At 36.2% G+C, this 26,870-nt stretch overlaps 2 protein-coding genes across 2 annotated transcripts; both read right to left on the bottom strand.

Moving 5' to 3' along the window:
• LOC124373778 (major centromere autoantigen B-like) lies at positions 1-13,096 on the bottom strand (the record flags this gene model as incomplete). Its single annotated transcript, XM_046832117.1, has 3 exons — positions 13,041-13,096; positions 2,118-2,266; positions 1-140 (listed from the first exon to the last, which is right to left on the bottom strand). Coding segments are annotated over exons 1-3 (345 nt in total), but the record flags the coding sequence as incomplete, so codon positions are not given.
• On the bottom strand, positions 13,095-25,021 carry LOC124373777 (probable protein phosphatase CG10417; the record flags this gene model as incomplete). The annotated part of the gene is made up of 3 exons (XM_046832116.1): positions 13,095-13,489; positions 19,148-19,393; positions 24,870-25,021. Coding segments are annotated over 3 exons (778 nt in total), but the record flags the coding sequence as incomplete, so codon positions are not given.
• Positions 25,022-26,870: the final 1,849 nt, after the last annotated feature.

Genomic DNA, 26,870 nt, shown 5'->3' with positions numbered 1-26,870 from the left:
CTCCTCTTTTACATCCATTCCTGGATACTCCACATCATCATCATCATCCTCTTCTTCATCATCTACGGAGGACTCTTCATCATCTTCTCCTTCTTTCTCCTCAGCACCCTCTGCAGCTTCATCACTTGAACCCATCCTCACTTTGACAAACAGAAGAACAAAATCTTCTTTAAAAATATACTTCAAACATATTTTTCTAACCAACAGATGTTATAAAGCATATGATGAGCACTCAAATACAGTTTTTTCTATATCGAAAAATTACGCTCTTTTTGTTTCTCTTAACCCTTCAATGTGGGGATTTCCTGGAACCCACCAACTGCCTGCTGCGGGAGTTTTTCTGTGCTAATGATTTGTAGATTGCTATATTTTAGTTATAATGACATTAAGTACCCCTTGTAAATATTGTAACAAATTTTATTCTTATTAATTTATCTTACATCTAATAAAAACAACTGTTTAGGTATTTACAATATTAATTAATGTTGAATATTTATTCATATCGAGATGAAAAATTATCAGTCAAAAATTTGATTTGGTGTGATAGTTCTTGAAGCAGGTTCCCACACACATTGCAGCCTGGCAATCAGGGCACCAAAATCTTGTTTCCTTCCTTTTTCCTTGTTCGGAACATACCACACAAACTCTGTATGGCTTGGATTCTTTTCTTTTCTGTAGGTGGTATGTTTTCGATGAAATGCCTCTCAACTAGGCGTTTTGGTTTAGGCTCAATGGAAGGGCGCCCATAGACTGGCCTCTTGACTTCTGAGCCATACTTTTCAATAAGACCCTTGATTAGTTCTAGTCCTTACAGAAATATGCTCAGACTTATCATTTCCGACTCTTCCAGATGATAAATGTGTTTAGTACACTTACGTTCAAAATTCTCTTGAAAAGTTTGATGTACCACTTTAGAGATTTTTCTTTCTTTCCAAAAGAAAGCTATGGAGCAACTGATCCCTGAGGTCAACTCCCCCCATATGTCTATTGTAATCAAGTACAAGTGCAGGCTTTATTTGCTCAGTGCCAAGACTAATTTCTACTGATACACTAGCTCATGAGAATGAAATGTTGAAATCAGTGTAACAATCCGTTTATCATGCCATTTGAGAACCATTACTTTATCACTATGGAAACAGGACAATCTCCCCTTTATTGATATTTGTTTTTTTCAGTTGCTCTGGTACCTCCTTTTCTACACAATTTTAGGGTGCCACAGGAATCAGTTTTCCTTTCTTTTAAAATTTTGGAAAGCTCAGGGGAGTTGTACCAATTGTCTAACCAGACTGTGTGACCTTTATCAAGAATTGGCTGTAAGAGCTTGAGGACAATTGCAGTTGAAGTAGGGCAGTTGTTTGGTAGTGCTTCAACTGGTAAAATCAGTCCCTTTACCAGTATAGATGACAAAAGACCATGTGTAACCACTAGTAGACTCGCATAGCTCAAAAAGATTTGATGCCGAATTGAGAGGCTTTTAGTGGAATATATTTGTCGAAAAGACAATCGACCTTTCCACAATGTTAGGGACTCATCGATAGAAATATTTTGTGACAGACCATAGCAACTCTTAAATTTGTCATTCAGGTGATCTATGATAGGAACAATTTTGTACAGTTTTTTTGAGCCCTGAAATTCACCAATTTTTGTTTTGTCAGAAAAAAATGCAAATACTTTGAGATAAGTTCAAAGCGTTCTAAAGGCATAGTGCTGGGGAATACTGGACTTTCAAGCAGAGGATTCTTCGAATAATACATTCTAACTGATGGTTTCTGAACAACTCCCATTAACATTACAATGGCAAAAAACACATACATTTCTTCAACTGTAACCGGTTTCCAAATCCCAGTCCCTTGACCTTCGCCCAAAAAACCATTCCCTTCTTGGTTTCTTTTCTTGTTCTGCATACAAGTTTGTCTGTTCAACTATAATTTTCATGATTGTTTCATCAAAAAAGTTTTCAAAGATATGTAACACATTTTCAAATTCAAATTTAGGTCCTGGTTGCCCAGTAAAAACTTCTCTTTCAGGAATGTAACCCTCCATGGTTTCCCAAATCATTGAGGGGCCTTTTTTTGATTTTTTAGGCCTAGGAGGCAAGATTTCATTTTCTGGTGTACTTTCCCTAACCAGCAACATTTGATCATCATTTAAATTATCTTCAATACAATCTAGCTGTGTATAATCCAAATCTTCCACACCAGGGCTATAGTCTATCTCACTGCCACAGTCTGACAGTTGGTCATTTAGCCAGTCGGCTATTTGGTCACTGCCATTTGACATTGTGTAAAAGAAACAATAAAGAAATGTCTAAAAGTTAGAAATTATAAAAACACTTACTCTGAAATTGTTCAAATTATCCATAAAAACAACTAACTTTCACAGATAGGCCTAGGCCTACATCACTCACAAACACACATTCACCAAATTACTACCATTATTATTTGCACTTACTGAAGAATGTAATAGTATTATTTAGGCTCAAAATAATAACCAATACATCTAGTACCAACTATAAACTTAATATAAAACAATTAATATTATAAAAGTTCTAATAAAACACAGCGTAAACACAAGCCGGTCAGCAATAACAACAACAGACACGATGTATTGGAATACCGCGAGACAGCTGACTGAGTCATCTGTTTGGTTTAGGTTTAGAACAGCTGCATAAAAAAAACACATATTCTGCTCATACGAAAATCAAGAATGGAATGTCCTCTTTCTAACGATATAAAACATCGCTTAAAGTAGTTCAAACTGTCGCCGCTAGATCGCTTACGCGTACGGTCTGCACGAAAACGTGGCGTTCACGTGAAACCACCGCAACGGGCTTCGTCAGTCGGCCGTGAATGTCACGTGGAACCACGTTGAAGGGTTAAAAAAGCATGATTATAAAACCTAAATTTAGTGGTATTGCTTTTCCTGGTAAAGCAGACTGTTCAATGTCATTAATAATGACATTGAATACTCATCAATAATGCAGACAACTTGATGACAAAATTACCATCAATCTACCTGTAGGTTCAACAATATCTTCATTAATATTTCACTGAAATATTTTGGACTTTTTTTAAAATTATTATTAACAGCCAAATCGATTTTAGTTCATGTTTTAGTATTAGTCAAGTATTTAAAAGTGTTAATGTGTTAAAACAACAGCTGTTGGTGAAATACAATAGTGAATTCACCTGATGATTGTGTTGTAGCAACAAACACTTCAGACTAGTTCAACAAGAAAATTTTTAACTATAAGAAAAGTGACTACGTTAGCGAGTAAAATTTAATAGTGAAGCCCTTGTTAATATGGAGAGGACGCTGTTGTATTTTGTTATACTAAAACCCCTACTTTTGCGACCTCGTGGCGTCGCGACCGGAAGGTGGGACCTTATAGAGGAATAATCCGTGGATCCGCCACTAGATTCCGTCTATTCCAAAAACCTAACCAGCTTTGATGACTAAATAAATACTAATAATTTGGGTATAGTTCCGAAAGGTTCCCTAACAAAATACTACTAAAATCTAGACCACCCACGCCAACTTCTCCCGGTCCACCCTGCTCGAAAGCTGCACAACGACTCCCTGTGTGCACAACCTCCGGTCACAGCCTGAAAACCTAGCAGGAACCATCCTACCAGAAACCTGTTCGGAAGAATTCCGGATGGTAGGAGGCTCCTATTGTTTTGAGCTAAAGGCTAGAGGTCGGCGCAGCTGGCTATAGCGTTCGCGGCAACAGACGGATAACGCGCGCCAAATTCAAAACTGTAGCGGCACTCGCCGCATCCTCCCCTCCTTCTCCGAGGAGTTCGAAGGCTTAGCCATTAAGAGTGGTAGAAAGGGTGAGAGGAAAGTTATTTGGAAGTGAACCAGTTAAAGTTAAATTGAGCCAAAAATCTTAAACTAGAACGCAGAGTTTACTAAAATATTCAAATAACACTACCATGCAGAAAGGCGGTGCAGAAACCGCGCCCATTCTCGCTGAACAGCTCCAGTCCTCAACCACAGACAACTTCAACCCATAAGTGGAAAGCAACTAAGATCTATCTATCACCAATATGTCACATACCTGCTAAATACTTCTAAATCTTCCAAGGTTAAGGTTGGGCTACTGTAAAAAAGTTTAAATAAATTATAGAAGGTAGTCTAGGTAAAAGGAATCAGGATTCTGGAAACCGTGTTTGACTGAGAATCACAACCTTCATTCAGCCCCATCACCAGACTCAGATTTCCCTCCAAAAATAGGCCAAGTAGGAAAGGAGAGGTTAAGGATATATTATTCTTGTGTAACTCATAGAATATTTCTTCCATCGTAGCTGGCCATAATCCTAGTCCTGTTCCCCTTACTTCCCTCCCCCCCTCCCGCAGCGGGAGACAAGCCTGCTACCAACAAGCCAATCTACCGGACGCAGAATGAGAGGGGAGTGAAAGGTCCCCATGACCTCTCTGGAAGAACATATACAATTAATTGTTTTGTTCATATTCTTTCAATATTTGAAATAACAGGAAAGGTGGTGAAAAGATGAAATGGCCATTGGAGAAATAAATCCAAATCTAAATGATGAGGTCTCCCAGTGACTACAGTCATAAGAGGCAAGGAAAGAGGAGAATTGGTCTGCTAATAAGTTCTTTAAACTTATCTACCCCTATTAGTTTTTTCAAGATTGTTTGGTGACATATGGCGAGTAGTATACCCTAAATGGAGTGTTCAGATCGAGAAGGAATGGGCCAACATACAATAACTCAAGAGAAAAAAAAAAAACTCCTGTTGGCTCAGAGTTAGTAGGCCAGGAAATGATTGGTAATAAACCATTAATATGTGGATAGGATAACCACTCTGTATAACTAACACATACAAATAAATATACATATAACTGACCATTATAAGGTCGTAACACGCATGCTCGAAAATACAAAAGTAATATCTATCACGAAAAACCATACACGAACACTAAATTACACAGAGATAAACATTTATAGCAATAAATAACGATTGACTAACTGGTGTGAGTGCTTCGCTATAGCTTTAGCCTAGTTGTATATAGGAGAAAACTTTGTTGAAAAGTCGACTATAAGGGAAATGCTAAATAATGTCGGTTCTAAAGCTGTTATCGATACAAATTATTCTCTATCCCTAATTGCCTTAAGTTATAACTTAACAAAAAAAAAATAATTAATTAATAGGATAGAGATAGTTAAAGATGTGTTAATGAAGTGTGTTTGGGGTTGCGCATAGGAGGCAATGAGACTGTCGCTGCTCCCAATATTGATTACAGAAAAAATATATAAATAAATGCTAAATCATGGAAGCTGTAAATACTTCAAACAAACAAAATCTAAACGGCAGATCTCATAACCACCCATCCCCGTGTAAGTGTATAGTAGACAGTTTGGACCAAACATCAGAATTGCCAAACCCAACACCAGGTAGCAAGAGGAGAGCACGACGCAGGTGAACTCCTTAGCCAAATCCACCTCAGTGTCCAGGCAGAGCCACCAATGCAGGGTCCCCGAAGAAGAGTAGAAAAATAAAAGGAAATGTTATTTGTAAGGTGTAAAATGAAAGAAGAATGAAAATAAACTCAAATTAAACCTAATATCACAATGGCTTTTTCGGAATAGAGGAAATATCTAGTGGCGGATCATTGTCGTGGAGTTGGGAGAATGCACTTTTTAATATGGGATACATGTGCTGACCTCACAAATTTCTTGGTTTTTGGGTCACGCAAGGCAACTGTTACAGGGGAGGTAAATGTCTCAATTTCCAAAGGTTTAGACCACATAGGCTGCAACTTGGCTGAGATGTGTTTGGGTGCATTACTCAGGTTAAATAGTCGATACATAACTGTATCACCCACTCTAAAGGGAACCTGTGCTCGACCCTTTATTATACTGTTTGGATACTTTATCCTTAGCACGGATCAGATTGTCTAGAGCTTTACTCCATCTCTGTTCCATGTTTTCTAGGTTCAGAATTAGGTTCTAGAAGTTGGTCAAGATTCCATTTATTTTCCAAAGGAGTGCGGATAGTGTATCCCAAAAAATATTTCAGAGGGTGAAGTGCCAGTGCTCTCGTGTTTAGAAGAATTAAAGGCGGTTTGAAAATAATGTAGGTTTTCATCCCACTGAGTATTGTCTTTGTGGTGGAAAATTCGCAAGGCAACTCCGATGTTTTTGTTCACACACGTTCAGCGTGCGAACTTTTCGGGTAATAAGGAGAAGTCCTAATGTGTTTAATCCCGAGCTCATCGCACATGTTTTTGAACTGATGAGATTTGAAACAACTGCCAGAATCAGAGACAATAGACTGGGGAAACCCAAAGTAGGAAAATAGGCCTCGTTTAAGGGCATTTACTGTAGTTAGAGCTGTTGAATTCTTAGTTGGGATCATGACTGAAAATTTGCTAAACGCGTCTACAATGGTTAGTAGCCACTGGTGACCACGTTTAGTTCTAGGGAGAGGACCAACATAGTCAAATCATGATCTTTTCAAAAGGTCTTTGTGCTAGATCAGACGATAGATAACCATATTTTGTGTTTGGGGCTTGCTTACAGCGCTGGCACTGCAAGCATGATTTAACCATGTTAGTTATTGTTGTAGTAAGATCAGAACTGTAAAATGTTCTTTTTAACCGATTTAGTGTTTTGGAGATTCCCAAATGTGCTCCAACTGGGGACGTGTGATACATGGCAAATAGCATGTGGTGTAGTTTTTTTGGGAACAACAACACGCGGTCTGCTCTGGGAAGGGGTTTTATAAACTAAGACATTATCAATTATTTCATAGTTTGGAGGGTGTTGTCCAGACTTAATTGACTTAATTATATTTTTTAATTCTGGGTCTAGGGCTTGATGTTCTCTTATGTCTTGGAAGGCTTCTGGTAGAGAGAAAAGAACTAAACATTTTGAGGTAGGATTTTTGGGTTTGTTTGTTGAAGATGTAGAACTTGTGTTCATCTTGTTGGGGAGTTGTGGAGTCTTCCTCGTACAAACGAGAGAGGCAGTCTGCAACAACGTTCTCTTTGCCCTTAATGTGACTGACTTGAAATTTAAATGTGTTTATTAAGGCAATCCATCGTGCTATTTTTCCAATTTGCCTGGGGTGGTTCAGCAACCAGGAAAGAGCACTATTATCCACAAAAAGAGAAAATTCTCTATGCTCTAAGTAAGTTCTGAACTTTTCCAAAGCAAACACAACAGCGAGAGCCTCCAGTTCAAAGGTTGAGTAGTTTCTTTTCATGGAGGTTCAGGGCACGACTGGCGTAAGCAACAGGTGCTAGGCTGCCATCAAAAGTTTCCTGGGACAAGACCGCACCCCACAGCCGTGCCAGAGGCATCGGTCTGCAACGTGAAGGGTTTTTCAAAGTCGGGTAGCCTCAAAACAGGTGAAGATACTAAAATTGCTTTAAGGGTTTTGAAAGCCTCCTCCTGAGAAGGTCCCCATATGTATGGAACGCCCTTTCTTTTTAAAGAATTTAAAGGTTCCGAAATCTGAGAAAAGCCTTTAATGAATCTCGAGTAATATGAGCACATTCCCAGAAACCTAGAAAGTTGTTTTAAATTCTTAGGTGTTGGGTAGGAGTCGATAGGTTTACTTCTGTCAGGATTTAGACTGATTTTACCATTATGAAATATGTGACCCAGGAATTCTATTCTAGGAGATGCCACAACCATTTTTTTCAGGACTAACAGTCAGACCAGCATCTCTAAGCCTGTCTAAAACTATTTTAAGATGCTGTACATGCTCGTTGAAACTGTTACTGAAGACAACTAGGTCATCAAAATAAACAAAAAGGAATTTGAATTTTATATCTCCAAAGACTTTGTCAAGTAGATTTGCCAAAACCATGCCACCGGAAGCTAAGCCGAAGGGCAGATAGTTATACTCGTAACAACCTGTGCTTGTGACAAAAGCCGTATATTTTTTGGAATTCTCATCAAGAGGAATTTGATTATAAGCGCTTACAAGGTCCAGGTGGGAAAAATGAGAAGCCTTCCCTAAATACTGGAATGCTGACTCCACCGTTGGCATGGGAGTGTTTCTCCAGCTCAACCATCTTATTTATGAGACGGTAGTCTACCACCATGCATGCGACTTTTACCATTCTTTTTCGGGACTAAAAACGCCGGACTTGAATATGGAGAGTCACTAGGACGAATAATACCCTTACTCAACAGGTCTTTAATATGGCTGTTTAGCTCTTTCAGTTTGGGAGGAGCATAATGAAAAGGTTTTGAGCGGACAATCTTATTAGTTGTTATACGGATGGTATAAGATATTAAATTGGTTTTGCCAAGGCATGGTGTTATGGTATCCGGGTACTGCTGCAATAGGTTTTTTAAAATGTGTTTTTGTTTTGTGTTTCAAGTTTTCTCCTAATGTTGGTGCTGTATGAGTTGATTCTATGTTGGGTTGAGCTGACTGATCCTGGAATTGATTAATAATTAAGGTTGTGTCAAAGGAAAAAGTTATTTTACGCTGAGCCGCATTGATCACCATTTTACTGTGATCTACAAAGTCCAAACCCAAAACAACTGCCACCGGTAGGCTATCTGATACAAAGAAAGGAAAAGTCCAGGAAAGGTGTAAAATTTTAAAATGCAATTTAATCTGTTTTTGGAAATTCATGTAAGTACCATTCGCTGTCATGGCTTGAGTTCTGGTGTTAAGTGAGTTGACGTAAAACCCTTTACCTTTCTGTAGGTCCTTAAAGACTGACCCAGATATTATTGAGTATGTGGAGCCTGTAATCAATTAGTGCTTCAAGGTTTGATTTCCTTTATGGATAGCCAGATAGTAAGGGGATCTACTTTGGGTAAAGAAGGTGCCAAAGAGCGGACAGGGCGATTCACCTTCGGTTTAGGGGAGACAATTTCCCTGTCTAAAAATGCCTCCCTGGGAAGTTTAAATGTTTCGGCCTGGAATTGGACTGACCAGAATAATTAGCTTGCCTATTCTGTTTGACCGTTTTGGTAGTTACGCTGACTTGTGTTGTTTTTTTGTGTACTATATTGGCCTGAATGGTTATTTCCTGATTCCAAGTGTGAATGACCGCCATTACGACTATTTTGAGGTTTATATTGATTAAAGTTACGTGACCGGTGATTTTGGTAGTGGTGTTGACCGTTAGTATGGTTAGAGTGGCCCACTGCTTCGGTTGTAAAACAATCTGTTGTTTTGTTGAAAACTTTGATTATATGGTATGGAACTATGAAGGGATGTAGGTGGGGATACGTTGGTTGTTTGTGGAGTGTCGTAATATGTAAGACGTAAGTCATCTACTGTGGGGGCCAATTTTAAAAGATCATTAATGCAGTGTGGTGTTATAAGTCCTGATAAGCAGGCTCTAGTGGAGGGATTGAGACCTGCCATAATAGTAGTAAAGACAACTGCATTATCTACTGTAGGGTTTAAAAATGTAAACATGGCACTAATGTTGTGTACATAGTCAGCTAAGGACTCTGAGTTAGTTTGCTGGCGGTACAAAAACTGATTCTGAGCTTCCCTCAGTGTTCTATCAGTTAAGAGTGAAGTACGTATAGTCTGGACCAGTGAGAGCCAACTAAGATTAGATGTGATAGCATTTAACCATATGCCACGAAGTCTACCCTCAGTCCGCGGAATAGTATTTGTAATAAATAGTTTGTCACTTACAAGGTTCAAGTTGAATATTTCTGTAGCTTTAATTACAAATTGTACGAGGTCTGGGAGGGACGAACCTGAAGTCATAGGCAGGGCTCTAATCATTTCGCGAACAACAGAAGGAAATGTCGCATCACTATCTCTATTATGGCTTGAGAATAACTCGGCAATCTGTGAAGACACTACTTCTGTAGTGCGTTCAACTGTTGTTTGTGTAAGTTGTTGCATAGCCACTATCAAATTTTGTATATTCGGATCTATTATTGTTTGTGAAGGTGTGTATGTTATATTGGACTGGCCCTCAGATTGTTGTGTGACTGTTGGGTGTAACATCAGTCGAGGCTGCTGTAGTTTCTAATTTGGACTCATTAATATTTTCTTCTGAGTCGATTTCACCTAATTTATATTTTTCTTTAATATAAGCACGAAGCTGAACTCTCATTCCCTCAAGTGTACCTGCTGGTGTGATGCCCAATAGAGAGCATTGATCCCGGGCCTGAGTTGCTTTTAACTCTTTAATCCACGCTACAGTTTTGGGGATGGTGTCTGGTTTATACATATTTAAAGAGAGCGAAAATAAGAACACAATAAGCTATACAAGGGAAACTGGTACCAATAAGTTCACTTTTGTAATTATTAGACTAGAGGAGTCTGAAAACAATAACAGTAAAAAACAATTATTTCAAACAACTTGGGCTGACCTAGCTTTGAGAAAAATACAGCAAACCAACACCTACTGGGAGGAAAAAAAATCAGGTAGTTACTTTAATAAATTATAAATTAGTTTTATATTGATGTTAAAAAAGTTTAAGTAGTTTAATTTTTTATAAAATTTTCTCTGTAAATTAGCTTGTCTATCTCTTTTAAATAAATAAAAATTTATTATATTCAAATTGCATTGTTAGACTTATAATTATTGTAACAACTGTTTAAGTACCTGAAACAAATGCTCGTATCCAACATCAAACATATTTCCAAGAGAAGCGATATTTAGAACACAAAGGTTAAGATTCTACCGAAGATAAAATATTGGCTATAACAAAAATAACAAAGTCACCAACTACCTTACCTGTATTCGTAACTCAAGGTTAGTTACAAGTGATCGTCGCAAGCTGTAATTTACACAAAACAAAAGCACCAGTTATTATTATGTGTTTAACACTAACTAATATAACCAACATCTAAACGTATATAAAAGTCTAAGTCGTAAAATAATTTAAAGAAATCATTCGGTTTACAAATTATTTAAGTGAAAACGAAAACAAATTACCGTTTACTTACAAAGATAACGTACGTATTACCTTAAAACATTGACCGGAAATAATAAAATATTCGTGCTTAACAGTAGTAGTAAAATCTATATTGTAGAGTAACATAATTAGACTTCGTTATCTACGGAGTGATACAAAAACCGGATCTGAGGAAACTCTGCTTACGCAATTACGTGCTTGCACAGCAAACTGACTAAACTTGCGTCGAAAAATATTACTGCAGTTCCAAAAATAAGAAGATCTAATTCAGATATAAAAATATGAAGTAAAATAATTATAAACAGTTGCGAGCTTAGCACTATAACTATAATTACAAGGAAAAATGACAAATTTAAATATTGAAACTGTCTTGAAACGAAACGAGAAATACGAACTCCGTGATAATAATTTTTAAAAGACTTAAACCTTATGAAAAACTTGAAAAAGGAGTTGTGGCTGTAATAAATAAATGGACAGTTATGTAAATAAAAGTTAACAAAGAAAAATACTGCATAACACCTATAATTAGTGAAAAAAATGGTGTTACAGTCTAATACAAAGTGTACTTCAGGTTACTAGTATAAAAGAAAAACTATAGAACTTGGTTAAACAAGTCGTAATTCTGCTTAGTTAAAAGCTTAAATGAGACTTTACTGTTATTAGTTATTAAAAAAATACTATTTAAGAAATATTTAAGAATATATTTATATTTAAGAAATACTTTATAAAACGGGCAAAAAAGTACGGTATTAAATTATTAAGGTTGAACTATGAAATTCTATTGAAGTTAAACTGAGAACAATAAAACAAATGTTTAAATTAAATCAAGTAATAACGATTTACACTTTAAGCTTATTTTAAATGACTAAAACTAATTTAGTTATCTGATTCTGTAGGTGAAGGTCGCTGCTTCCCTCGTGGCGTCGGTCGCTGCCCTGGGGTGTTTTTTTACGCCATTGTTTGAGAAGTTACCACTGCTATTCGAAAAACTCAAAAAAAAATGGACGGAAAGCGTGAAATTAAAAATTAATGCTGGTTAGGAATGGTGTTGGGAATCCGAGGCGGACGGCTCGCGCTACCAATATCTGCGACCTCGTGGCGTCGCGACCGGAAGGTGGGACCTTATAGAGGAATAATCCGTGGATCCGCCACTAGATTCCGTCTATTCCAAAACCTAACCAGCTTTGATGACTAAAATAAATACTAATAATTTGGGTATAGTTCCGAAAGGTTCCCTAACAAAATACTACTAAAATCTAGACCACCCACGCCAACTTCTCCCGGTCCACCCTGCTCGAAAGCTGCACAACGACTCCCTGTGTGCACAACCTCCGGTCACAGCCTGAAAACCTAGCAGGAACCATCCTACCAGAACCTGTTCGGAAGAATTCCGGATGGTAGGAGGCTCCTATTGTTTGAGCTAAAGGCTAGAGGTCGGCGCAGCTGGCTATAGCGTTCGCGGGCAACAGACGGATAACGCGCGCCAAATTCAAAACTGTAGCGGCACTCGCCGCACTTTCATTTATACAAAGCAATGAGATATACCTCTGTTCAGGAATTTTCTGAAAAGTGTTCTACACAGTTATTTTGTTAATATGGAGAGGACGCTGTTGTATTTTGTTTATACTAAAACCCCTACTTTCATTTATACAAAGCAATGAGATATACCTCTGTTCAGGAATTTTCTGGAAAGAAAAGTGTTCTACACAGTTATTTTGTTAATATGGAGAGGACGCTGTTGTATTTTGTTATACTAAAACCCCTACTTTCATTTATACAAAGCAATGAGATATACCTCTGTTCAGGAATTTTCTGAAAAGTGTTCTACACAGTTATTTTGTTAATATGGAGAGGACTGATGCTGTTGTATTTTGTTATACTAAAACCCCTACTTTCATTTATACAAAGCAATGAGATATACCTCTGTTCAGGAATTTTCTGAAAAGTGTTCTACACAGTTATCGGATTCAAGATTTAAAAATTAAGTATCTCTACTACTCATCCACACCCTCCTATTTTTTAACACCTGAGCTTCAGATCAACAGCTTTGATACACTATTTGTTTTAATTCTATTTTTCATTTTATTGAATTAAGAAATCACTCTGTATTTAATTTACTGCGATGTTGAGGTTGACTTTATAAAGTAAGCTACCTTTCAGCATCTGCAGTGAAAGTCTCATCCTCCTCTTCAGAATCAGAGTCTTCCATCATCAACTTCTGGCTACATCTCTGCAGAGGAAATCCGCTTCTTCTTCTTGGACGGGCTACTACTGGAGATTCCATCATTACCTGCCTCTGTCTCCGAAGAGCTGCTCACACCACTATGGATCTCACCATTATTCTGCCCTGAACTGTCCGCTTCTGTCCTTTCCACTTTCTTCTCACCTTCATCTGCACACTTCTCAACCTTGTCCAACACTTTCTCCTCTTTCACTTCCTTGTTATCACTGCTGTCCACCTCAGCCTCACTGCCTTTCTTCTCTGCATCACCCTCTTCCTCCCCTACCTCTCCGTTCATGTGAACAGCCTCTCCATTACACACAACTGCAGCACCCTCCGCGTGGCTACTAGAGGAACTGCTCACTTCCGCATCCTCTGTCACTGAAACATGCAAAATGATCAATTTCTATACTGAATCTATATTTAAGGATTATTGACTACTTATCCATAAAAAAGTTAAACCCAACTGGATTATATTTTATACTATTATCTGATTCTCTGGTAATTTACTATAATATTAGTTGGTAATTTGATGTAATCTCTAATATTACAGTAATACAACTGAAATTAGTTATTACAAAGACTTAAGGTGTTAGTGAAATTAAGTGAATTAAGTGAATTAAGTGCTGCCAGTCATAATTTGTTCAATGTTATTAATGTATTCTGTTAATTGATAAAGTGATAAGCATATTAATGTCAAGGTTACACATATCAAGTCTCCACTACAGTTTTTTTTGTTCAGTTTAAAACTTCTCCACATAACGTAACTTAAGTGATGATTTCATCAAGTTCCATAACACAGGCATTAAACAGGAATGTGAGGAGACAATGATCCTGATGTTCAAACAACTTAAAACCCAAATAGGAGGGATGCTCTGTGGCTACTAAGTAACAGCACACAAAAACAGCAATAATTTCTGGACACACTATGCAAGAGTTTTAGTATCATTGTTGGTGTGCACACTTGCTGTGCCTTCAAATATATAAGGTATAAACAATAACCTTAAACTTATTTCAGACGGTTTAAATGCGGGTTCTTTTATTGATTTAAGATCAATGCAGAGACATCATCATACGAAACATGGACTCCATTTTAATTTATCAGGAAAACACCATCTTGCACATATAATAACCGAACATCTGAAAAAGACTGATATTAAAAAAAACGTCAGATGAACAGACATTTGTAGATCCTATTAGTGCAAGTCAGAATGCCAGCAGTACTACTCATCAAAGTCTAGACCAAACAACAGACATTGTGGGTGAGCCAAAAGTTCTGTTTGCGGCAACGGATGATCTCTCAGCTGATATTTTAATTCATAATCAAACACTGTCGGCCTCTTTGACATCTCTTGAAGATTTTCCCCCTCTTCCACCACCAGCTTTTGATTAATCATAATGTTGTTCCCCTCTGCAAACAAAATCCACAATTACCTATATGCTCCTCCCAGTTTGATGTAGCTAGTGAAAAAGTTACAAGTGTCTCAGAAAATTGTAAACAAAGGTTCAACAATTTTTTTAGACTAATGCAAGTAAATGTATGTTGTTTAAGAAACAAAATATTGCAGTTAGAAAGTATATGTAAAGAAAAAAATATAAACTTAATTTGTATATCAGAACACTGGCTGAAACAAAATCAAGTAGATCTATTTGTACCAGAGAATTTTACTCCAGCCAGCGTAGTCTGTAGAAAAACTAGGAAAAATGGTGGAGTTGGTATTTATGTTAAAAATACAATACAATTTTCTGTTGTTGATGTATCTAAATTTAATTTTGAGTTAGATTTTGAAATATGTTGTATAAAATTAATACAAGAAAATATTTTGATTGTGAGCATTTATAGATCTCCAAATGGAGATATTAACAAATTTTTTAACTGTTTTGAGCATGCTGTCAAAAAGGTTACTAATTAATAACCAGAGGGTACTCATAGCTGGGGATTTTAATATTGAAATGGGTAATAGTGATAATGGTAATTTGGATTTTTCTAAATTTAGTAACATTCTCAGATCATTTAATCTTTTTATTACAAATAATCAACCTACACGTTTTAATTCCTGCATTGACAATATTATTGTTAATTTTAATAAAAAGCTATTTACTACTACACTTGGTGAACATTGTCTTGCAGACCATGTACCCCTTTTTTTTTTAAAATGTTTTCCACAAAGCACTTACAGAACAATCAAAACATGTTGCAAGCTAGTAATGGTTTTATTAGAAGGCACAGTGATGAAAGTCTGGATCAGTTTATTTTATTATTTAAAGAAAGAAAATTGGGACATGATAGATGATTTTAAACAAAATAAAATTGACATTAAAACACTTTTTAATAGTTTTTTTAAAAAATTTGTTGACTTATGGCACTATTGCTCACCCTTAGTAAAAACCTCAAATAAATCACGGTCTAATAACGCTAAAACTTGTCAAGTGGTATACACCGGAACTAGCCAAAACAAGAAATGAAATGCTTTGCATTATTTACAATTTATAAAAGTTTTGAATTTAAGGGGGTCAGAGCAAACTCAGGCAGCTTATAATGTATATATTCAACATAAAAAAAGGTATAGGAATGAATTAACACTAGCAAAAAAAGTTGCAGTTGAGCAGTATATTAGTAAAGCTCCTAACCAATGCAGGGCTGCTTGGAAGGTGATTAGTAATGAACACTCACCTACACACAGTCAAGATGTAAATTTGGATCCTGAGGAATTCAACCAGTATTTCATAAACTCAATTAAAGAGCTTAGTGAAGGAATTCCCCCCAGCCACCATAGTCCTGATTACTTTCTGGGAGAACGAATGATTTATCAAAATTCATTTGTTTGGCTAACAGTTACAGCCGAGGATGTTATAAAGGCTGTGTCAAAATTCTCAAATTCAAAAGCTATGGACTATTATTGGTTGTCGAATTTCATTATTAAAAGTACTATTGAATTTATAAGTGAACCCCTAGCGATAATTTTAAATAACTGCATGAATGAGGGTTTTTTTTTCACCTTTACTAAAGGTGTCAAAAGTTACTCCAGTGTTTAAGAAAGGTGACAAAAATTGTGTACATAACTATCGTCCAATCTCAATTGTCCCTATATTTTCTAAAATTTTTGAATCAATTATGTACAACCAGCTGAATGGCTATTTTGAGTTTCATAATTTAATTTCAAATAGTCAATATGGCTTCCGCCAGGGAAGATCTACAACTTCGGCTGTATTAAACATAATTGATCATACCCTAGAGGCTTTTGAAAAAAAGGATTCCTCTTCATTAGTTTTATGTGACCTCAGTAAAGCATTTGACAGTGTCCTTGTTGATGTTCTTCTTGATAAGCTTGCATTTTACGGTGTTAGTGATTGTGCTTTAAGACTTATTAAGTCATATCTTTTCCAATAGATTGCAATATGTATGTGTCAGGAATAAATGCTCTCAAATGAAAACCGTGGAAACTGGTGTTCCACAGGGTTCTATTCTTGGGCCTTTTTTCTTTATTGTTTATATTAATGATCTTCCTAAAAACCTCAATACTCATTCAGTGATTTACGCTGATCATACCACCTTACTTTCTAGTCATCATAATTTAGACTGTTTGGCACAAATTACCCAACAATCTGAGAAGAGGGCTTATGAATGGTTTGCAGCAAATAAGCTAGCATGCAATTTGGATAAAACACAGTGTATTACTTTAAGCCTCAAACAGGAAATCAATTTGGTATCGGTCAAGCTCCTAGGAATTAATGTAGACTCAAAATTAAACTGGTCAACTCATATAGATACTGTCTGTAACAAAATCTCTAGAGTAAATTACTTACTTTGGAAACTCAAAAGTTTTGTTAGTCCAGAGTATTTAAGATTGGCATATTTTGGGCTTTTTCAGTCGCACATATTGTATGGTCTACTTGTATGGGGTCATTCTTCACATGTCATTGACATTCTTGTGCTACAGAAAAAGGCTGTTCGTAATATTGGAGGAGCCAACCCACTTGAACACTGCAAACCTCTTTTTGTACAATTTCAAATTCCCACAATAGTAAATCTTTATATTTTTCAAGTTTTATTGTATACAAAATCTAATTTGAATCTTTTTCATACAAGACAGGAGATCCATCAATACAACACTAGGGGAAGGAATAAGATTGATATATTGCCTCACAGACTAGCTAAAACTAAAAGCTCGTTTAAATTAAATTTTATAAATTTTTTTAATAAGCTGCCTGATGATGCGAGACTTGTTTCCTTTAAAATATTCAAAAAAAAGTTATATGATTGGCTAGTGAAAAATCCTTTTTACAGCATTGAGGAATTCATGAATTGCCATATTAATGTTAGGTTTTAGTTTATAACTAACTATAATTTACTTTTATTTATTGCTACTTTACTTAAATTTCATGTGAACTTTTTACAACACTTTTGTGTTAATGCAATTTTAGCTCTAACAATGTATGTAATTTGAAAATGACTTGTCCTATTTCTGTAAACAGATCAATGGAATAAATGATTCTTATTCTTATTCTTATTCTTAAATTTAAAGAATTAAAATAAAATGGTTTGTATTACATAAATTTAATAAAAATAAATGTATTCGTCACTTCATTTTATCAAATTACACAAATAGTGTACAATTTAAACATCAATGTAGACTACAAAAATAACTATCTATTTTTTGGCTAGCCAACAATGCATTCTTCTGTACCGGCTGAGTCGGTGATTGTGCAACAGAACAAAAATAAAATACTAGTTCATAGTCTTCGTTGACGATATTGTTGCTTATAGCAGTTCTTTGTTTTGATATAATTTTCACTATTTTCAGACAACGATAAAGTAACAAAAATAATAAAATTTAATGAAGCTATTTTTGACGCATTAGGCATTTTGGGATTTTACAAAACACGAGCTTTTTAAACACTTATTTTCCTACTGGCTATTTAACCTGTTGACAAGTGCGCACGGCATTTGCCGTGCCGCTATGACAGTCCATACTGAGTGCCTCATTGACCAGTGACAGACTTTTAGGGAGTAAAATAAAAAAAAAACTATTAAATGTTAATAAACTTGTTTATTATAGTTTAAATGTATATAAAAATACATTGCAGACTGTTAAAAGCAATAATCTCGTTTTCAAACTTTGCTAGTGTGTGACACTGCTCAAAACAAGGATACATACAAAGGGCGACCTCACATGTTGAACATTCATAGCTGGTTTCTTTTCTTCTTTGTCCAGTTCGAGTGGTGTGTTTGTACACATAGCACTGCCTGAGTAGTTTACGCTTCTTTGTGTCATTCTGGGGGAGTGGCCTTATAAAATGGCGACCTTGGAGGCGTAGCGGGTCTTGTGTCCCGCCTCCGTAAAATAGTTTTAAAAGTTATCACCAGGTTCCACCACAATACAGGACTAGCAACACTGTACATCGACACTATTAGGAACAACTGAAAAGTTCCAAAAATCTCCGCTAGACGTCACAGGAAGTCAGTGAGAACGAACTGACAGTCATTAGTCTGCAACGGAAAATGCCGTACTCCCTCATATGGGACCAAACAGCAAATGCCATGCGCACTCATTTGGGTATGTTTTGCTGCACTCGTCAACAGGTTAAAAGATATTTCTGAAAGCCAAGAATACACTGTTTTCAATGACAACACTTACGATCGTGAAGAACGTAAACTCACGATAGGGAATTTTGACAAACATACAGCAATTTAAGCGTGTTCGGAAATTATGCAAACAAATGGCAATCGGAAATGTGAACATCCAAGTTTAGAATTTTCTAATGAAAGACATAACGTAACTATAGAACCTTTTATGATATAATGTGAAACCTTTGATCTTTATCTTTAAATATACGTATGTTTTCCTTCAAACAAAGTAAAAATAGACTTGCTATGAGAGATCATATTACTAAATAGAATGCGTCGAAAATAGCTTAGTGCCATTTTGAAACTGTAGTTAATGTGTCCATAATTGCTTAAAGCCAGTTGCAGGGTTAAGCATAAGATTTTTGGAAATTACTGTGGGATCCAAAGGTTTAAGTTTGAGGTCAACTGACCTGAGGAGGAGCGACTGGTGCCTGCGCCTGAGCCCGAAGGTCCGTCTCCACTTCCACTTGCACTCCCGGAGGAGGAGCGGCGACCTCTCAACATGGGTGACACTGGCGGCTTCCCTTCCCCCTTCAGCAGCCGACACAGTGGTCCGGCACCTTTGTACCTAGCCATCACCTGTTCCAGTGGCATGTGTGCCTCCTGCATTAACCCATCTACTGTTTCCTCCTCATCCTCGGAGCCAGATCCAGCCTCTGGAACACCAGGAGATATAAATAATTTCTGGTATACATGCGCAACATAAAAGCTCTACACATTTATAAATTTACTATGTATTCATCTACGTATTTGTAATAGAAAGATTTATTTGAAAACAACGTGTCGAAATTTTACAGTGTGATATGTTTATGTTCATAAAAAACACTTATCTAAGGTTTTCTATGAAGTTTCTAAAAGTTTCATTACATGTCAATAATAACAATTCTTTTTGTCGTAAAACATACATAGGTGACAATGTCATTAAAAGCAAAATTTTAATGTTTTGTCAAGAAAAATACAACTAATGTAAATCTTTCTAATGTAAAGATAAACATACATTTGGGAAATTTAACTCTTATACATAGGCCTACGTATATTGTTAACAAAAATATGTAAATCAAATTTTTGTAAAGTAGGCTTTACAGTTATGTTATACTCAGACATGAACTATTTTACATTTTTCTCAGTCTTTTAATTTTTTACGGAAATAAACACTTTTTTAAATACGTATTTATGTGTAGTCAAAAATAGTTAGCACATGCCTTCTAGTAAAATTTTCTAGGTTTCTATCATTTCTACCACTTCAGTGTAGGACCACTGCGCGTCCATTTGTCTTATTTGCACAGTCAATCTTTGGAGACATAGACTAATTTAAAATGTACTGGTTTACTTAAAAATTACTTTATAATAAAGCTGCTTGATAAGTTTCAGTACTCACCATTCATTATAAAACAAAGATAATATTAGAAAATAACTGCTATGTTTAGTGGCCAGTGGTGCTGGCCTTACGAGCTATGGACATATTATATCTTGGCCAGTTTCAGCTGAACATACGAGCTGAGATAACATTAATTAATATGCAAAAATTGATACGCACTTCCGACAAAATGGCAGCTGGAGCCATTGGACTTGGGTCAGTGGAGCTGGCCATACGAGCTCCAAGGGCAAATTATAAATACTGCCTACAAGTGCACAGGGTTAAGTTTTTTGCCAACATTAAAAAACTAATCACAGACCCCACTTCACAATTGGCAGGATTTTTTATTGCAGCACACATTTCAAATTTAAATATTAAAAAAAAGAGAAGCACTGATACGTTTAAGTAATTATTAGAAAACATGTAAGTAATATTGGGTCTATGACATCGGACATAGGATCTGAGTTAAGAGATAAAATTTCAAATCCTGTTGTAAACCCTTACACTTTTTTACTGATACCAACGACCTTGTAAATTAAAGACTCTCTTCCTCATTCAGGGTGTCCAGTAATGACCAAATCTAAAATTCAAGCACATTTCAAGGTTTTCAAGGCTCAAAATTATAAAATTCAAGGCTATAGTCGCGGTTTACTTTTGGCTCTTTATCGGTAACTAACAATTTTACAAGCCAAAATCAAGTCACGAAATAGTGTTTACTTTCCATGTAACAATAAAGATTTCTCAAATATTTAAGGCCTAATAACAGCATTGTGATATTTTAAAATAACTGCTTAAAAGAATACATACCTTTATTTTAGACGATGCTCAAAGATAGTAGGCCCTCTGTTTAAATTACTAATGTTCTTATACATTATTAACAACATTTTATAATTCGTTATTTAAAAATCTACAGTAAATGAGGTTTTTTTTTCATAACCTATAACTTATAATTGAACTTCCTTGTGTTCAAAAACATTGAACTGTAATCGTACCTATAAAATATGTTAATTTAATTATTTAAACAATACTATGCTTAATGTGGCATTTAATTTAGTTTAAAACGAATTTCAGTGTAATGTTACTATTAAAAAAAAAGTAAAAAAAGTAGGTCTATAAAAAATTATGATAAAGTACCAAACCCTAATTTAATGTTTATATTGTAACAGTTTGTTACAAATACATTTTAATATCCAAATAGGTAAATGATTTCGATGTTTTATTTGAAAGTCTGAAAACAAACCCTCAAAAACACAGGATAGTAAAGAAACAGTTTTACTTTTAAGTTAAAGAAGTTTTACTTACACTTTCAACATCAAACACAATACTATTCTAAACCAGTTGAGAGTTAGGTTAGTTTTAGGTGAATTAAGTTTTATAAAAACAAAATAACTGTTAAAATAAATAAAAATATATTTTAATATTCATTTTGTAAAAACGGATTAAACTCAAAAAGTCCAAAACATGGGCTATTCAAATGTTGAACCCTTTTTAGAAAACATGTGTAAAAGTTATAAAACTTTAAAATTGAATTACTAACGATGTATTGCACCTTTACTCATTGCACAAATTAATTTAAAACAAATAAGGGCTATTGACAATAAGTAAAATGAAAACAACCATTAATAGTATAGCAAGGGTAAATAAACACCTAGATTACTAAAAAAGTGTTGTATTAATTATATATCTCAAATAAATTTAAAATAAATCCTATAGCATCCAATTCTACACCATTATTGATCACATGATCACGTTTTTCGTTTACCTTAAATTGAAACATTTAATATTCATCAGTATGTTTCAAAGAATTGGAAACCTCTTCAACATGTGAATATTATAAACACAATATATAGTCACATAGGTTATTTAGCCACTCTTCAAATTACTTTAACATCAAGCATATATTATAAATGCCATCTCTCGCCAAACGTATTACAACGCCATTTTTGGCGACTGCAACGAGAGCGAGTTACTTCCAAATTTCCTTTGTATTCTGTCAATTTCACATTGATGTGAACATAATGGAACTTTTGCTTCAATACCTTCATTCATGTTAAGCACGGAGTCCACTGCGACCGGCCCCGGTCCAGCCCAGCCCGGACTTCTGTCAAAATGCATACGATCAAATGAAAACCCACCCATTGCGGACCGGTCCGGGCTGGGCTGGACCGGGCCCGCCCGGTCACAGTTGGTGGGTGTTCATTTGATTGCGTGTATTTCAACTTCATAAAAAGGCCGGGCCGGGTTCACACCGGCCTAGCACCGCCCACTGCGGCCGGGCCGGGTTCACTCCAGCCCAGCACCGCTCACTGCGGCCGGCCCGGCACAGCCCGGGAAGAGTCGGCCCACACGGCACCCGAAGAGCCGACCAAGGCCGGTCGCAGTTGGTGGGTGTCCATTTGATTGCGTGTATTTCGACTTCACAAAAAGGCCGGGCCGGGCCGCCCGCAGTTGGTGGGTGTCCATTTGATTGCGTGTATTTCGACTTCACAAAAAGGCCGGGCCGGGCCAGGCCGCAGTGTGCGGGTGCCCATTTGATTGCGTGTATTTCGACAAAAAGGCCGGGACGGTTGCAGTTGGCGGGTGTCTATTTGATTGCATGTATTTCGACTTCACAAAAAGGCCGGGCCGGGTTCACTCCGGCCAAGCACCGCCCACTGCGGCCGGCCCAGCCCGGGAAAATAGTCGGCCCACACGGCACCCGAAGAGCCGACCAAGGCCGGTCGCAGTTGGTGGGTGTCCATTTGATTGCGTGTATTTCGACTTCACAAAAAGGCCGGGCCGGCCGCAGTGAGCGGTGCTGGGCTGGAGTGAACCCGGCCCGGCCGCAGTGGGCGGGTGTCCATTTGATTACGTGTATTTCGACAAAAAGGCCGGGACGGTCGCAGTGGGCGCCTTGCATTAGTAACGGCCCAAGCGGCGTTAAAAAAAATCAAAACTCCCGATTTTTGTACAAAATACAAGCATAATTCCCGCCTTATTCAAGGCAGGTAAAATTCAAGCATAATTCCCGCTCTTCCCGATTTTCAAGGCTGCTGGACACCCTGTCATTCTATTTGACAAGATCCTTCCACAAGCAAGTCGCTCATGAAGTCAGGCAGAATAAAGGTTAAAAAGGGGATATCATTACCTTTATGGTAGGGATGGGTCAATTCCGATACCTGAATATCTCAACATTTACCGGTATAGAGGTATAATTCTGAATATCAAGGATATCACTTGACTCTGAAACCAGCCACCTTCGTCTAAACACCATTACTCTAATTACAGTTCGCTAAAACGTGTTTTCATCATACTTTGTAGAAAAAAAAAAAATGGATAACCGAACTAATAAAGTTATTGTGGATTTGTAAACAATATTCAGCTTGAGATACCTATTTAATGCATAACCTTTTGTCTGTGCACGGACGTCCATTGGCTCCGCAGGAAAACAAAAGTTTAACCAATCATTTTTACCACACAATTTGTATAGTTGTGTAAATATAACCTCTATAAAAATACAGGGTGAGGCAGACCACCCGTACAGTATGTATAGCGGCCAAACCAAACGAGGCAGGTTATTCATAACAACTTAAACCCCCCCTATTTCCACCCCAAAGAATTTGAAGAAAGTATTTTGAAATCTCTAAAACTCCCCAAAATGGTAGTTTTTAGGGGGTAGGAGTGGTTTTTGGAAAATTTTCAAATGTAAAGGTATGTTGAATTATACCTCATTTTAAATGTATTTCTTCACTGATTATTTTGATGCAAAAAGTTTTAACGTATCTTGCCGCTTATGTACAGGGTACACCAAAACGTTAAAAAAATCAGGGATTTGTGGGTAAATTTATTGCAACTACCTACACAAATGTACAGAGACGATATTTTTATTCAAAACTAATGATGAGAAGGCTTATCAAACAATATCATCAAATGCCACCCTACTCCAAAATTTACACATTTTAAAAATACATAGAATTTTGAAATACTTAACAGCCCCAATCTAAAAAAAATCAAATAGCAACCTAGGTTGTGTTGTACATAATTAGAAAGGTCTTTAAAAAATAAACATTTTCTACATTTAAAGATTATGAGAAGTATGTGAAATACTAGTCAACTGAATCAGTCAGCTGATGCATACAACAGATGTGTTTTCATTCAAAAAGCTTATTGTAACATTTAACTTATTCAGAATAGTACTGACTTGTAAGAATTTGCACACTTTTCAATTTTTATTACTATATTAAAAAAAAATAATTACACCTCATCAATTAAAAATAATTCTATCTCTGCCAGTCAACAGGACATTCTTATATAAAAAATAGTAAGCAATTTGTTTAAACTTTACCTTACAGAAGAAATGTTCTTCTTAAAAACTATCTTATCTATAATATAATATACTTGGATGCCATTTTTGTATTAAAAAAGAAGTACATTTTTGGAAAAGGGTCAGCACCTGGAGGTTAAAGTTATCTCCTGCTTTCACAAAAGCAGTAATGGGTACGTTTTAAATGGGATGACTCATCAGAAGATAGACCTGTTTAAGTTGTGTTATAAGAAAAAATTAATGACACTAAGAAAATCAATTTTAAACAATTTTCCAATTATTGTTCATACTGTTAGAACAAAGTAACCTTTTAACGTCAATTACATGTTACGTTAGATGAGTCAACATTGGATATATGACTAACACTACCCACTGCTTTTCCACAAGATGGAATGACCCCAACATAACAATTAAACATCAATATCAAAATGTTCCAATTTTATACAACCAAGAGCTTTCAAAAATGTGTTACCTGCTTCAGAACCAGGCTTTTCTCCATCTTTACCGCTAGCTATAGCTTTCAGGAGAGAAACTACTTCTGGTGTGGCCAAGGTAGCGTCGAAACCAAGGAAAGCATCTTTAAGTGCCTGTTCAAAACTCTCCTTTGGTGTAGTTCTCTGTTTTCTTTATGAAATCAGGCAGATTTTTGGAGCAATATTCTGCTACTTTCATGACCGCCATGTCCGTCGTACACAGCAAACAATGAGGCATTCTTGTCAAAGTCCAAAATGCAATTGTGAGCATCCTAAAATCATATTTCAATGACAGTTTTAATGACAAGTTCGAAAATATAAAATTATTCTATTGTATATTTACATATCCTATCTGCAAAACCATTTTGGGGGCCAAGATAAAAATCACAAAAATTGCACCTCACCATTTTGGGAATACAATATCATGGGCTGAGGAATGTTTTTTTGTTGCCAGAAGTGTGGAATAGCGGCCATCAAAGTCTGCACTGATGACAAGGGGGCTTTTCCGATCTGTACTTTTCCAACCTCAGATCATGAGCCAGATCGTCAAACGTTATTAACATTGGAAAAGCAACCGCACTTTTTCATGTCAATATTGTTACAAAGAGATTTTACTCATACGATTTACACTAAATATTACATTAAAATAATTACTAGGTTTTTCTTACACTTATGTACATTATGAAACACAGATTAATGTAGGGTAATTCTAAGCAATATATGGGTCAACCTTGATTTTTCTTCATATTACAATATAATGTTCCAATAGTCAATTAGAAAAGGAAATGACTAGAATTTCTTGCCGGAAAGCAGTTATAGGGAGCAGGCAACCGCCAGACGGTCATATATTGCTTAGAGTTTACCTATTAGTGATCAGGGGCACTGACGTGATCTGGGCTTCAAATTTGGAACTACTCGAGTTAATTTTTTTTTCTAAAAGAGCAAGCAGCGCGAAGCGCTGCGCAGCGGGCAGGCATCGTGCGTGATCCTTTTTTTTCATTACAAATTTCTGATAAATTGTTATTACATATTCCAATATAATGTAGGTAATGTATGTAAAACAATTTTAAACACATAATTACATGCTGGAAAGCAAAGTAAACCAATATAATCCGCCCAATACAAAATCTCCGTAAAAATCTGGTAAAGGAATCTGTGTCATTCCTTTGGCCTGAATCAATTCAGTATAGACGAAGATCACGCACGATGCTTGCCCGCTGCGCAGCGCTTCGCGCTGCTTGCTCTTTTAGAAAAAAAAATTAACTCGAGTAGTTCCAAATTTGAAGCCCAGATCACGTCAGTGCCCCTGATCACTAATAGGTCATTCTCTCGCGGTTGCCTGCTTCCTATAACTGCTTTCCAGCAAGAAATTCTAGTCATTTCCTTTTCTAATTGACTATTGGAACATTATATTGTAATATGAGTTGCCTGCTCCCTATAACTGCTTTCCGGCAAGAAATTCTAGTCATTTCCTTTTTTAATTGACTATTGGAACATTATATTGTAATATGAGAAAAATCGAGGTTGACCCATATATTGCTTAGAATTACCTAATGTAGATATGATATTTATAATATGATTAATGTAGATATAATTTGAATTTTATTTTCTCAAATTATTATTTTCGAGAACACCTATAATAGTAATCAATCAATTCCTACACCGTACATAAAACTGAAATTTTGAAATCACTCTTCATAGCAATAAACTTTTGACCGTAAGTCCGTAAATGTTGATTCTTACAGGTAATTTATTTAATGATTAGACAAGTATGCCGTGCGGCATTTGGATCGATATTAGCTGACAATGAGTAATAATACTAATAAAGTACATAAAATGAATTGGTATTTATAAGTAGAGGATTCGACTGGTTCAAGTTATGTCTTTATAACTTAAACTGTTTTCGCGTAATAATAGTGGAAAGTTGACAGAAGGCTGTGCCGTCTTTATCAGTACACAAGCGGTATTGATGAAACGTCTGTGCCGTCGGTCATCAATTG

Source organism: Homalodisca vitripennis, unplaced genomic scaffold (genome assembly GCF_021130785.1).
Source record: "Homalodisca vitripennis isolate AUS2020 unplaced genomic scaffold, UT_GWSS_2.1 ScUCBcl_6378;HRSCAF=13565, whole genome shotgun sequence".
Taxonomy (NCBI): domain Eukaryota; kingdom Metazoa; phylum Arthropoda; class Insecta; order Hemiptera; family Cicadellidae; genus Homalodisca; species Homalodisca vitripennis.
Note: the sequence above shows the minus strand (reverse complement) of the source record. Positions and strands in the feature narration are given on the sequence as shown.